We start from the raw sequence: 13771 nt of genomic DNA on the forward strand, positions 1-13771 counted from the left end.
CCCTCAGCCCGATGAAATCTGTCCAACAACATGGAGCCAGAAAGTCACTGCATGGGTAGGGCTGGATTCACCCTGCTCTCCCAGTGCAGCCCAAATACCAGTGTTCCCCAGAGGCACCAAGGCAAAACCATGTGAAGACAAGCAGAAGGATGGATTTGAGTGTATGGAGATGAATGGAAGGATGGATAACAGGTTGGTGAACAGGGATGGAACAAGTTGGATGGAAAGCTTGGTACAAGTCGTGCATGTGTGACTGCTTCCTCTTGTCTCCCCCTGCCCTGGGGCTGGCAGTTTACAGAACTCAGACACCTGCAGCAGAACTGCAGCCAGCCCAGTGAGCAGCTCTGCACAAGTGGGGACAGGATTTAAGGTCAGGTTCCTCAAGAAAAGAGATGCAAACTCTGCCAAGGAAAGGGCATTCAGCTGACACAACTCTTGGTGCTCCCCTCATCCACTGAGAGAAGGGCTGTGCCTGGGAGGGACGTGTGGAGCTGCACCTTGCTGCTGCTGCCTGTCAGGATGAGCCATTGGGCAGCATGGCAGAACTTCCCACTGCTATGAATCATGAGCCTGGCAATGGAAAATCTCCAGCTCCAGTATCTCCTGCTTCTCTCATCAAACCCCAATCGGATAAAGCAGACATTGCTCAAACTGCCCTTCGGAGGGGATCGGCCTGCCCATATGTTGGACAGCCCCGAGCCCCCAGCAGCTGCCCACTCAGGGTACCCATACCCAGATTATGGTGCAGAGTCTGAGTTGGCACCTTTGAGCCCAGCTTCTCAGAGCTTGGGGCAGGGCTCCCGCAGCCTTTCCTGGCTCTTAGGGGCATCGAGGCCTCACAGAATTCATTGTCTTTCGACATTCCCTCTTTTTTTCTTACACATGAGCAAAGCAGCCGTTGGCTGGAGCTGAGTCCCGGATGCCCATGATGAAAGCCTGGCTCAGTGGAAACCAGTGGTCACTTTCCTGCAGATTCCCACCTGGCCTGCACGGCTCTGTCAGATTTCATGCCACGAAAGTCTTCCGTGGAGCAGGACCATTCGCAAGAGGTGCAACATTTCCACAGCCACCAGGGAGATGATTCACAGGAATGGGCAGTGCGGAGCAGCAGGATTGGCTGCGGTCAGTTGTTCAGCTTCAGTGATTTCTTGAGGGGGAAATGGAAAGAGCGGACAGAGCAAGTTAATTAATAGATGCATCATGAAGTCAATATGAATCAGAGTATTCCCAAGGAGCTGGAGATCAGATTGGGAAAGCAGCAAATGATGCCTTTCCCTGGCACAGGGCTCCTTTATCCAGATGCTGCTCCAGCCCCCTGAGTCAAGGACTTGCTGATAACACCGGCTGCAGGCCAGGCCACTCCATGGCTGGGAAACTCAGTGGCGATTTTAACAAGAGCTCATGTGATACAGTCAGGGAAAGCAGACAAAGGAAGCATAGGAATAACCCTGTCAATGGCTCATTGCAGTGTCCTTCAGGTAACGAGGGAAGTGCTCAATTCAGGGGTGCACTTGAACACAGCTGCAGGTTCTTTAGATTTTTATTAACTGGGCAGCCAATGTCGCAACGCTTCTGGTGAGAAAGAGCCCAGGCTTAGGGAGCAGGAGCCGGGCAGCAGGTAGGAACCGGCACACGGACACCAGCGAGCCGTGCCACATGCACGGATGTGAGCTCCCGAGAGGGAGCGGCGATGCAGCCCTACACGCAGAGCTCGCCCCGTGCACGCAGAAGCACCGCACTTCTCACGGAAATGCCCAGTTTCCCAGCCCCAGCGGCGGCCATTTCACCTCAGCCCCCATCCCCCCTCCCAACGCCTCCTCCGGGCGCTGCACAGCAGACGGGAGCCCCCTAGTGAGGGCCGGCTCAGCTCAGCCCAGCTCGGGGACGCGGCTCCGGCCCGGCCCGGCTCTGCGAAGGGGAGGGGAGGGCCCGGCCTGGCCGCGCCTGCTCGGTGCCGAGCGGCCATGGCGGGGTTGGAGCTGCTGTACTGCTCGGCTCAGGCCGGCATCTCCTGCCCGCAGGATGCGTTGGTTTGCGGGATCCACTGGGAGCTGATCCAGCACGGCTACCGCTGCCTCGGCGCCGGAGAGCAGGTACGGGCCGTGCAGCACCGCCGCTAGGCCCCGCTAGGCCGCGCCGATCCTCGGCCTTTCCTAGTGCCGCTCGCCGCCTCCGCGCGGCCCAACCCGGCAGGGACGTGTAGGCACTGCGGGTTGTGCCGGTACCGGCGGGACCTGGAGGTGGTGCTGCTGCGGTGTGTCGTTGGGGGTTCCCGGAAGTGTGGTGCTTTGGGGAGGCTGTTGCTGCGGGGATACAGGTGCTGAGGTGGGGATCGGGAGCCTGGAGCAGTGCTGGGAGATGCCTGCCGGGGGCTGTGGTGGGCTGCAGGATACTGTTTGGGCAGAAAAGCTCCCCGCGACCAGACGGCTCCCTGTGCTCGGGAGCTTTGGGGTGACAGGCAGCAGGGAGCAGCATCTCCTGGTTTGGATCTTGGTTGCCTTGTACTCAGCAGGGGATGGCTGTGTCCCCTCCTGTTCTAGCTGCTAGCAAGCCTTACTGACCTGTCTGCCTTGCTGTAGCCAGGTCCTGATGAAAGGAAGTCAGAGCTGCTGCCCGCTGGCTGGGAAGCCAACAAGGAGGTGTATACACTGCGCTACAAGTCCACAGATGATGCACAGGAACTGCTGCTGAAAGCCATTGCGGTGGAAGACAGCATGATCCTTAATGTCATGGTGAGCACCTGAACTGATTGCTACAGAAATTGGAGTCCTTTCAGATGCAGTGTCTGCTACTGTCCAAAATGTGTGAAAAGCAGTAGAGCCAATTTCTTAAATGTTCTGCTGCTATTTGTTCTGCCTTACACCATCATCTGTCCCTGAGAGATGTGGCCCAGCTGGAAACTAGTCAAACACAGCCACATCTGGCCATGGATACAGTCTTCCTTGCACTCTGGCCCAGTGTCCCTTTATGTGCCACTTTTCCAGCTGAGGGTGTATTTTCACATCACTTCCCAACAAGCATATGGCTAGGACGTTTTTGCTCCATGTCACTTCTTCCTGACTCTGGCTGTCATGGGATTTTGGTCTTTCACCTTCACAGCCTGGGCTGGGGGAAATGAGCAGGGAGAGTTTTGCTGCATGTTGTGGTGTTTTGGTTTTTTTTGCTGCTGGGGATTTGGACACTGCACAGAGACATGGACAAGAAGCATGCAAGCTTGTTCTTCATGTCCTGATCTCCCTACCAGTGGCTCTGCTTGCTCCCTCCCTCAGTCCTAGCTCTGCATGGCTGCTAACACCATGCTTCTCCTGTCTTTACTAGGATCGTCATTCTCAGAAGGTGGCAGATGTGACCTTGGCAGTGGCTGACTACATCAACCCAGAGCACCTGAATGATTTCCACAAGTAATCTCAGTTCTCTGACATTTTCTGCAGGAGAAAAAGTCTCACCAGCGTGGGGAGGGGGCCGTATGGGATCAGAGATGAGGTTAGGAGGAGCCTGGAGGACTCCTCTCTCCAGTGCAAATCCAGGGTGCCAGCTGGGTACATGATTTGTGCCAGAGATGCCAAAAGAATGTACATCCTCTCACTACCCCATCCAGCACCTTTGTGCCTGAGTGCCATAGTCTGTCTGTCCCACCAGCTTGCCTCTCATCCCTGCAGAGTCTACAAGAACATGGAGGAGTTGAGGACAAGGATTGCTTCAGGTATCATCGGTCCTCTGGGGGTCCCCACAGAAAAGGTCAAGAAGGAGTCCCAGGCAGAGAAGAAAGATCCTGTCTCGCCCCAGGATTATAACCCTCTTGGGATCCCACCCCGGCACCCTGCAGGCACAAGAGCACCGTCATGGTGAGTGAGCAGCGGGTGTCCACTGAAGGTCCTGGCACAAACTTTATCCCTGGTCCCATCTTGCACAGATGGAATGGGGAGTGAAGGGGATCGAAATCCTCCCCACTTGTTCTCAGGCTCACTGACTGCCAGCTTTTCATTGATTTAGGCTGTTTGCTGAGGGATGGGATGATGAGTTCAGGAGCTAGTTTTGCCCTACTTTGGAAAGATGTGGGGTGGAAGGAGGGAAGCCCTGCTCTGTACTGCTTGAGGGACCATCAGGGCTTGGGGGCTGGTGGAGCAGAAACAGCAGGGGCAAGGACAGTGCTGTTGTATGTGGCAGGTTCTTCCCTCTGTTCCCCCACAAGCCTTTGGCTGGAAGTCAGATACACTGTGGTGGCTCTGCTGTGGCTGCTGCCTTACATGTCACCTCCTGTTTCTTTAGCCCCACTGCTGTCTGCTTGAGCTTAGGTTGCAAGATACTCCTTCCAGGAGTGCAAGGACAGTCGTTGTGTTGTTGGCTGGAAACTGCATGAAATCAGCCCTGCAGTGAAAGTCTTGTTCACTGTGCTGTTTCAGGCCCTCTCCTTTGAACCCCTTCGCTGTTGGTGGGCAGGACCTGGACCCTTTGGGGTGAGTATGGCATGGGGAGGTGGTGCTTTGCATGTCCTGGGAGCATCCCCAGCTCTGCCCTTCACTGAGAGACCTTCCCTGAAAACAGCTGTCGTCGGCTCAGGCATTGAGCAAAGTGTGTCTGAGTGCGGGTGGCAGTGGAACAGTTCCTCATTACAAATTGCAAAGGAGCAATTGACAGTTGCTAAACCTCAATATGGTTCTAATATCGTAATAAGATCCCGTCGCTTGCTTAGATGATAGGTTGCAATCTGCGTCTGTTTAATAATCAGCCTGTATTCATTTAACATGCACTAATTCCTTCAGTAAATCAAAGCTGAATACATCGTTAAGTGAATGTAAGTCTCTAATTTAAAATGGTACCAGCTGCTGCATTTGCAGCCCAGCAGTCTGGAGAGGGAGAGGCTTAAAGTTGAGTCCACAGATGCCCGAGTCCTGATTGTGAGCCTCCAGGCTTTTTGGGGCACTCGAGCAGGGATGCTGGAGAAGGCCTGAGTGGAAGCCAGGCAGTTTGGGGGACTGCTCTTCCCAATTGCATGTCTGGATTTTTCGGTTTGGTTGGGCAAGAAGGACCTGTCATCTGCCATTCCAGATAAAAGCACATCTTCAGACACAAAACAGTCCTTGGAGTTGTTGCAAAGCGCCTTGCAGCTCAGGGGAAGTCCTCTTTAGAACAGCTCTCCTGTGGGGATCGCATTTTTTCCCTCTTGCAAGACTTGATTCTCTGTGAGTTTGGCCAGCTAGAAATGTCCTGCCCTGCGGGAAGGAGAAGGCTGGGTGACTGGAAGGAAACCTGATAGCATGAGGAAAAGGGGTTCAGTTGTGGGGGGGACCCTGTTTCTCCCACTGCCTCCAGCTCTTCATTGGCAGTTTCTCTGCAGATGACACAGAAATGATTGTAAGTGATAGCAGATTTGTGTGCTGACACCTGCCAGCACTGGGGCTGGAGACCCAGACTTCCAGGCATATGCTCATGGGGCCTGGCTGTCCTGGGGCGCCGTGGGCAGCCAGCCTGGAGTAATGGAACTCATTAGTGCAGTTGTTAATGACTTGTATGATGGCAGCGAGATGGCAGCCAGAGACTCCAGCTGAGTTTGCAGAAAGCCGACTATGAGGAATGGCACTTGCAGCGTGGAGCAGCTGTGAGGAGCCGCCACGGTCAGCAGATGACTTCCAGGCAGTGCTTTGGAAAGGTTTGCAGGGTCTGCAGGCTCTTACAACACTGTGCTCCCATAGGGCAGCAGGGATGGGGCTACGAGTGGCAGTGATGACCAGCAGGTCCAATGCACGGTCAGCAGCCCGCTGGGGACTTAGCAGCCACGGTTTGTGTTCTGCCTGGATCCTTGCAGGAACTTGAGGGAAGAAAGAAGCTGCTGCTGTTGCTTCCTTCTGCATATCCCCAGCTAGAATAAGAGGTTGCAGATATGGTGGTGCCTTGGATCTGGATGTTTGCTCATGCCCTGCATTAGGTGTGTGTGCTGCAGCCATAAGACTCCCATCTCAGTGTAATGTTAAGCTACAGCTTACACCCTGCGCTGAGCACGTGTTGTGCTGCAGCATGGGGAAGTGCAGGAGGAGCACATTGCTTTTCTGTGCCAATCTCATCTCATTTGCTGCCTTTCCTCTCCCCAGAGGTCGGAGTGGTGGAATGATCGTTGATCCTCTCCGGTCTGGGTTCCCACAGCCTGGCATTGACCCATCAGCAGGTCTCCCCGGCCGCCTTCCCCCAGGAGCAGTTCCACCAGGAGCCAGATTTGATCCCTTTGGCCCCTTAGGGGCTGGTAGGGCCGGGTAGGTGTTTGGTCATGCCCGAGCAGCCACTGCAGCAAGGATCACAGCATGCTGCCAGTCTGCCTCTGCTCTGCTGCTCCTTCCAGGGTTGTGCTCTCGTTCTGGATTTGACTTTGTTCTAAATTCCTTTCTAGGCCAGATCCCGACCACCTCCCACCTCCGGGCTATGATGACATGTTCATGTGAGGAGTCACCGAGTGGTTTCTCAGCTAGCTGCAGCCGGAGCAGTTTCCTGGAGTGAGGAGCACTTTCCCCTCTTCATTCCCTTCTTTGGTGGACTTCAATCTTTTCAACAGTGATTTTCTTCTCCCTGCTCGGGGCTGCGCTCCTGTGTTTCAGACTGGCTATAAAGGTTTCCATATGCACAGAACAAAAGAGGAAGCAGTAGGTTCATTTCTTTCTCTGCTCCTCCAAGGGTAGCTGGCCATGGGTACGCAGCAGACATGGGCCTGCCTTGTGCCAGAGCAGTGTCAGGAGCAGCGTGGTGTGCTGAGAGCAGCCCTGGGCTTTGAGGTTTCTCCTCTCCTTCTCCAGGGTGGCATAGCTTTTGCTGCTGGGATTATGCATACAGTCAGTGGTAAGGAGGGAGCTGGCTTCTTGCCACTCCTGTGCTGGGGAGCTGCGATAGCCTCGCTGAAAGCTTCAGCTGGAGAAGGCTTCCCATGCATGGTGGTTTCTCTCTTGCTCTTTATCCAAAGAGTGCTGATCAGTACGGAGGGCTAAAGCCCATCTCATAGGGTCTTTGTGGGCAGACCCCCAGTAGAGGCTCAGGTGGGCTTCTGCATGGGCATGCGCACTGAATGTGAAGGGCTCCAACAGCAAAGCCTTTAACATGCATGAAAAGAGACATACAGTGAATTCCTGGCATTATCTGGCCCCCTGTAGCCATGCTGTCCTTCATTCCTGGGGATGTGTGCCAAACCCACAGGCAGTGTGGAGAGCTGCCTGTTGGGCACCGTGTTGGTTGGGGTGGAACAGGAGGCTTGGGTGCCTACCTGAACTCTGGGTCCAGCACAGTCTCTCTGTGCCTGGTGGAGCTGAAGGATTTAGGGCTTTGCTTTGCAGCAGGTTTATAGGAACATGTTTCACTGCTGTCAGTCCTATGGCATGAGACATGAGACCTGTGTGGCTCTGCCCAGCTGGACTCTGTTGCCATCACCAAACAGCTTGTGGAGGAAGGACAAGACCTGCATGAGTCATAGGATTCTCAGCTCTTTCTGGAACCCCATCCCTTTCCTGCAGCTCCCCCTGTGTCAGATAATTTTGGGGCTGGAGCCCCCCAGGAGTTCAATACTGTATTTTCTTGTCATGATTTGATTTATTGGAAAGATGTTCATGAGTTTGAAATAAAAATCTGACAACAGTGTTGTGTTGGCAGTTGTTGGGGGTGACCCCCCCGCCCCAGTTGGCCTCCTCATCTCCCCCCACAAGAAGAGGAGCCCCAAAGCTGCACTTAGGAGCTCTGTTCTGTCTGTGCTTGCCTTATGTGGGGTGGTGGGTTCGAGTTGGGAGCCTGCTTTGTTCTTTCCCTTCTTTCCTAGCAGCAGTGCTTTTCTGAGATGATGAGACTGTATTAAGAAAATTAAATGGAGAATGGCCCAGCCCTTGTTTGGCTGTGCTTCTGGTGGTAATTGGCTCTCCAGGGCACTGAACACCGTTGTTACACTGCATGCAGCTGCATAGGCATAAATAAAGAAGGGGAAGTGCTCCCCTCTCTCCCTTTTCCCCTAAGGCTTTTCCTTTTAAACCCCCTTTTGCCTACAAACACGGCTGATAACAGCTGAGTTGCAGCGTGTGGAACCTCAGACTGTGTGCATGTAGGAGGGGGAGGACTGGCCATAGAAATTTGGCTGAACTGGAGCAAGGTGAGGCTCTTGCTGTGTCCCTGCTGTTCTCCCAGCTCCTGGGCAGCCCCGACCTTGCTGTGTGAGGTTGAGATGCACAGTGCTGCAGGGAGAGGAAGCGGTTCTGCCTTATCAGAGAGGCTCTCTGCGGGAGACAGCTGCTTTCTGCTGCCTGCATTAATCATGTGCTGCAACCTTTCAGGAGGGAGAAACCCAGCCTGCTTTGATGGGGCTAATTAAAACGATCCAGCGCCGGGAGAGGCTGTGTCGGGTCTTGATAAACAATCTTTTGTCTGCAGCTCTTAACCCCAGTGGGTTTGCAGTGCCTTGCAGCTTGGGGGAGCAGGTGGGAGAGGAGGGGATGGAAAAGAGGAAGAGCACCCTGCATGGAGCTGGGGTGGCTGTGGGCTCGTGGCTGAGCCTTGGGGCTGCTGTGGTCTCTGTGCTCAGAGAGCAGAGGTGCGGGAAGATGTGGATCCTGCACCAAGCATGGCCAGCAATACCAGCACTAACATGAGTGACTGAGGCTGTTAGCATGCAAGGGAGCACAGCAGTTGGTGCATCTTGAGCTCATTTTATGGGGACTTGTAAAGAGTGGTTGGGACTGGAGCGTGTGACCCTGGCACAGGCACAGCCCTCGCTCCTCCCGCAGTGCCAAGGAGGTGCTTCCACATCGCAGTTGAAGAGAGGCACTGGATTATTGGCAATGGCTCGACGTCCCTGGAGAGTCCTTCAGGCCATCTGCCAGCCCGCCCAGCCAACAGCACCTGCCTCTCATGCTCCCCATGGCAGAGCCCTCGTTCTGCTAATTACCCTGCAGACGACGCTCCGAGCCAGGATTCTGCACGGCCTGTGGATGGTGCAAGGGAAGAACCATGGATATTGCACAGATGGGAAAACAAAGCAGCCTCTGTTGTAGAGGAGTGAGGGAAGTGTATGGGGCTGTTCCCTCCCGCACAGAGACGCTCCAGGACCCTGAAGATGGGTGCTTAAGAGCTCTGCGCTGAGCCAGCTTCTCCATTGGAAGCTGGAGATGTGCAGAAATGCAAGGTGCTCTCCAGTGGGATGGGTTTCACTGTGCCTCCAGGGCCACAGGGACTTTTCTAGGGCTATCCCAAAGCTGCCCCAACCCACCCGTTAGCAGCTGCAGAGCCCAGGGTGTGACACTGTGGGGCTGAGGCCTCATCCTGCCCACACTGCCCTGCCCCAGCCCACCTTGCTAGGGCAGATTTGTCTCACCACCTGGTCATGTTTTGGGTTGCTTCCTAAATAAATCATCGCTTTGGCTCGATGTTTTCAGCCTGCTGCACTGCTCTCCTCTGGTCCCACTGCTGCTCCTGTGCAAAATCATTCTCCAGTCCTACAGATCTCAGTGGGGAGCCTCTTTAATGGCATTCCTTCCTCAACACACTTCATTCACCTTAAATATTTATATTTCAATCCAGAGGATTCTCCCCCACTCCTCCAGGCCCTCCTTAAGGGACAGCACAGCAATCTGCTGGCACAGCAATAACAGCCTCCTTCCATTAACACCCCTCCAACAGCCCCACACTAACACAAAGGAGAATTTCTTGCGCCCATATAATGCAGGTGTTCAGCAGATGCAGCCTCCCAGCAACCTGTGTGAGGCCACATGAGGATTCCAGGATCCAATACTAAACACAGAGCAAGGCAGGTGATACAGGGGTGGGCAGAGGGACGTGTGGCCCTTCACAGCACTGCTCGGAATGGACACCGTTGTGCAGAATGGGGATGGTGGCACGGGCTGCAGGCTGTCCCCAGCCAGGGGAGGGGTGGGAACACCAAAGGATGCTATGGGAGCCCTGGAACAAGATCTGGCCCCAGCAACTGTACCACATGTAAACAACCTTCCCCATGTGTTGGGCTGTCTGGAGAGATTTGTCTCCGCACATTTGAAGCAAGGAATTTATGGGACGGATTAAAAACTGGTGGCAGTTTGTGACAAATACCAGCTTTCGTGGGGCTGCGTTTTCCTATGGGACAATTCCTTGCCTTTCTCAGCATCCTGCGCAGACCGATTTTTTCTCTCCACAGAACGTTGTGCTTTAATGATGCTTCATGTTTAATTCCCGAGATGCAATGTTACCTTCGAGCTGCAGACAATGGCTCTTGTGAGCAGCACAAAGGCACCCCAGTGGGGCAGAGCTGCTTCTCTAAAACAGGAAAAGAAGGAGCACGCTGTGCACGGCAAGTTATCCTCTCTCCTCCAGACAGAGCACCCTGGTTTCTGAGGCCGTTGTGGGGCTGCTGGTGGGATGCTAGGCACGGGGGGGTGTCCCAGCCTTCATCCCGCTCTGGTGGGATGTGAAGGCTGCAGGTCAGGAGGAGGTGGCCCCGTGGATGGCGGTCACATTGAGGTCCCCTTCTCTTCTGCTACGCCACAGAGTTTTACAAGAAACTATTGCTACGAAAGATTGCTGATGGCAGAAAATCAGATGCTACATCCCAAAGAGGAGCTCGGCCTCGCGTCCAGCCCGGCACAGGGCACAGAAATCCCACGGGCGTCTCACAATGCCGTCACCCCGTTGCTGGTGGAAGGCGGTCCCGGTGCTGCGGGATGGGACGCCGACCGGGAGAGGCGGGGAAGGTGTCCGATGGCGAAGCCTCCCCGATGGCATCGGTGTTGCGGTGTGGCGAGTGTGCGGGGCTACGATCCGGACCCCTCGGGGTGCCGCTGGGGCGGGGGGCTCAGCTGGCTCTCCAGCAGCGCCCGGGACCCCTCGGCCGACATCCGCCGCAGCCGCAGCCGCACGGAGCCGTAGTTGCTCCCGGCACGGCGGGCGGCGCGGGCCCGGCGGCGGGCGGCGGCGGCGGCCAGCAGGAGGGCGGCGAGCAGCAGCCCTCCCAGGGCCAGCAGGGCCAGCCCGGCCACCGTGCACCGGTCGAGGCGGGCGCGGAGCCGCGCCGCCCTCTCTTCCAGCCGCTCCATCTGCCGCGCCGGTACGCTCGGGTCGGGACGCGCCGCCCGCGGCACGGCCCCCGCCAGGACCACCAGCGCTGCCCCGCTTAGCGCGCAGCCCAGCGCCAGCGCCAGCCCCGGGCCCGGAGCCGGGCCGAGCCCCCCAGGGCCGCCGCCGTCCGCCGCCGCTTCGCCCGGGCTCCGCAGCTCCGCCGCCCGCGGGGACGCCATGGAGCCGCCGCCCTGCGAGGAGAGAGGTGAGCGGCGGAGGGGCTGCATCCCCCGCACCGCCTGCCCCAGCCGGGATGCACCCCCTCCTGTCACCCCCAAACCCGGCCTCCGGAGCAAGCTGCTCCCGCCCTATCTCCCGAACCCCAAGGACCCGCGTCTCCAAACCGGGCTGCTCCCTCCCTGCCCCCATCAGGCCGAACCTCCTCAGCCCCCGGGACCCACATCCCGAACCGGGCTTTATCCCGCGTTCCCCCGCAGGGTTGTTCCGCCCCCCCTTCCTCCTTGGCCCCCCTCCCTCGCTCCCTCCCTCCCAACCTACCCAGGGAACCCTTGACACCCCCCGGGCTGCCTTCCCCGATTCGGGCTGTCCACCCCGCTCCACATCCCGGACCTGCCGTCCCCTCCTTTCCCCCGGTTCCCTTCCCGCACCGAGCCGCCTCTCCCCCCGCTCCCCGCACCTAGCTGCGCTCCCTCTTCCTCGGTCCCAGCCGCCTCCCCGGTCCCGCCCCGCCGCTGCCCGCACCGAGCTGCCCCCCCCCGGCCGCCTACCCCCGCCGGCTCCCCGGTGCCGGTGCAGCCGCGGCGGAGGGTGGGGAGGGCGGTGGGACCCCGCGGTGCTCCCGGCGATGCACGCACACACGTGCACACGTAGCGGCGACTGCCCCGGGGGTACACACGTGCACACACGTATGCATACACACACACACACACACACACACACGGTTGCACACCGGCACCGCCCGTGCAGCGCACCTGCAGAGGAGGGATCCCGAGGTGGGGAGTTTGCAGATGGAGGGGGCTAAGCAGCACTGCAAAAAGCACGGAATGTGCCCAGGGGATGTCCATATTGGGTGCCAGCCATGCACCCCCAGCCAGCCCCACTGGGGCCATAGGACAACACCAGGCTGCGGTCTGCAGCACAGAGATCCCCAGCACCGCATCATTTATTTCCCTTTTCTCACTGCCTCCGGCTGCACGCGCTCTGCTTTTCTTTGACCTGAAACTGGACCCAGGCCCGAGCCCCAGCAGTGACCTGCTGGCAGGAGCGTGCTTTGAGCCGTGTCGTTAATGAGACGTGTGCTATTCCTGCCTTTGGAGTGCTGCCTGGAGATGGTGGTGCGGATGTAAATCCCTACTGATAGCGGGTGGGCTGCTGAAAGCTGCCGGGAAGATCTGTCCGTCACACTGCCATTCCCTTCAGCACGTTCCCATGCCTCAAACACCTTCACAAGCTCACATACGACAGCGTGAGATGATGCTCAGATGCTGCTGCCGGCACCAGGTGGGCTCATATGCCCATTCCCTACACCCTGAGCCCCCCATGAAACAAATCCCGCAGCCACTCTTGGCTCCATGCAACCCACAGCACTAGGGCAATGTCCTTCACGATGACACCAACAGCATCTTTCTACCACCATGACATCAACAGGGACTTTCTGTGAAGTCTCTGCGAAATTCAGTCAAAACCACAAAGGTTCTAAGAGGGTGCATGGGGGTGCAGAAATAAAGGGGTGCACGTGGATTTCTGTGCAGCTGAAGGCTGTTGCACATCCAGGTGCTGGTGAGGGCTGCTCGGCTCTGGCCCTGCTGCTCAGCGGGGCAGTGACAGCTGACAACTTCATCCTTCCCCTCAACACCTTCTGCATTAAACAAATGGTGGTTAAAATTAGCCTCTGGATCATTTTGTAGCCGTTTCCTTCCATGTTTTATTTTTATTTTCTTCCACGTGCCTTAGGAAGGCTTTCTGCCTGGATTAATTCGTTTCATTTGGCTGATGCTGACCTGCTCCTCCCGAAGCGGGTCTGGGGGTCACCTGCCTCTTTTGCTGCCTTGTGGATGCACACCACTCTATTATGTTTTGTTCACAGTGAGGGATGTGTGTGCTGTGTGCCTGTGACCGCCCTCCCAGCTCCTCTCCTGCGCTGTGTCAGAAGGCAGAGTCTTCCCAGCACAGCATCCCTGGGGATGCATCCAGAACTGGGCTGAGAAAAGAACAGGACTTAAAATAAATGTAAGTGCATCCTGACACGTTAACCACATTTAGAGAGGTTTCAGTGCCAACCCACTCGGCGCTCAGATACAAGTAGGTCACAGGACGCAGATTGTCCCGAATCAGCAGGAAAGGATGGATGTGGAGCAGGCGGGCAGGAGGGAGAGGGGATGGGAGGAGAGCTCTGCGCTCTGCTGCCACTGCCACTCGTATTTCCTTGGGGGGAACAGAAATGATGATGGTTTGCTCCTGAGCTCTGCATTTTGGGGCAACTGGCTCCCATAGTGATGAGGCACCGGAATGCGCATGGTCTGTGTGCAGAGCTGCTGTGATCCCATGGTTAGATGGGGCAGCAGCCATCAGGAGGACATGACAGATGGATGAGGGAGATGGGATGTGAGAGGGGGTCCTGCACCTTGCTGTGCTGCTCCGCTGCATTCACAGGATGGGTGCTGAGGGATTGGGATGTGCAGCCCCGAACCTACAGCCCCAAGTCCTGCACTGGGCTGATGGGATTGGGATGTGCTGCCCCAAACCT

The 13771-nt window shown here is 56.7% G+C and overlaps 1 protein-coding gene across 2 annotated transcripts; it reads left to right on the top strand.

The window, feature by feature from the left end:
* The first annotated feature begins 1928 nt into the window (after positions 1 to 1928).
* On the top strand, positions 1929 to 7611 carry PSMF1 (proteasome inhibitor subunit 1). Of its 2 annotated transcripts, none has more exons than XM_042832525.1 (7): positions 1929 to 2093; positions 2580 to 2732; positions 3319 to 3401; positions 3660 to 3845; positions 4404 to 4457; positions 6090 to 6248; positions 6383 to 7611. In XM_042832525.1, the coding sequence occupies exons 1-7, from the start codon at positions 1965 to 1967 to the stop codon at positions 6432 to 6434; spliced, it is 816 nt and encodes a 271-aa protein (XP_042688459.1). In that variant the 5' UTR covers positions 1929 to 1964; the 3' UTR covers positions 6435 to 7611. The 2 variants fall into 2 exon arrangements, with proteins under 2 accessions (XP_042688459.1, XP_042688460.1); XM_042832526.1 differs by having other exon boundaries at positions 2013 to 2093; positions 2584 to 2732.
* The last annotated feature ends 6160 nt before the right edge of the window (positions 7612 to 13771 follow it).

This window comes from Centrocercus urophasianus, unplaced genomic scaffold (genome assembly GCF_019232065.1).
Source record: "Centrocercus urophasianus isolate 14NV4802_14NV808 unplaced genomic scaffold, USGS_Curo_1.0 seq_38, whole genome shotgun sequence".
NCBI classification, from domain to species: domain Eukaryota; kingdom Metazoa; phylum Chordata; class Aves; order Galliformes; family Phasianidae; genus Centrocercus; species Centrocercus urophasianus.

Bases quoted from the DNA above. Each gene is read 5' to 3' on its own strand.
- PSMF1 (XM_042832525.1), top strand. From the start codon at position 1,965: ATGGCGGGGTTGGAGCTGCTGTACTGCTCGGCTCAGGCCGGCATCTCC. The intron at 3,402-3,659 runs GTAATCTCAGTT...TCATCCCTGCAG, and splicing joins CACCTGAATGATTTCCACAA to AGTCTACAAGAACATGGAGG. The intron at 4,458-6,089 runs GTGAGTATGGCA...TCCTCTCCCCAG, and splicing joins CAGGACCTGGACCCTTTGGG to AGGTCGGAGTGGTGGAATGA.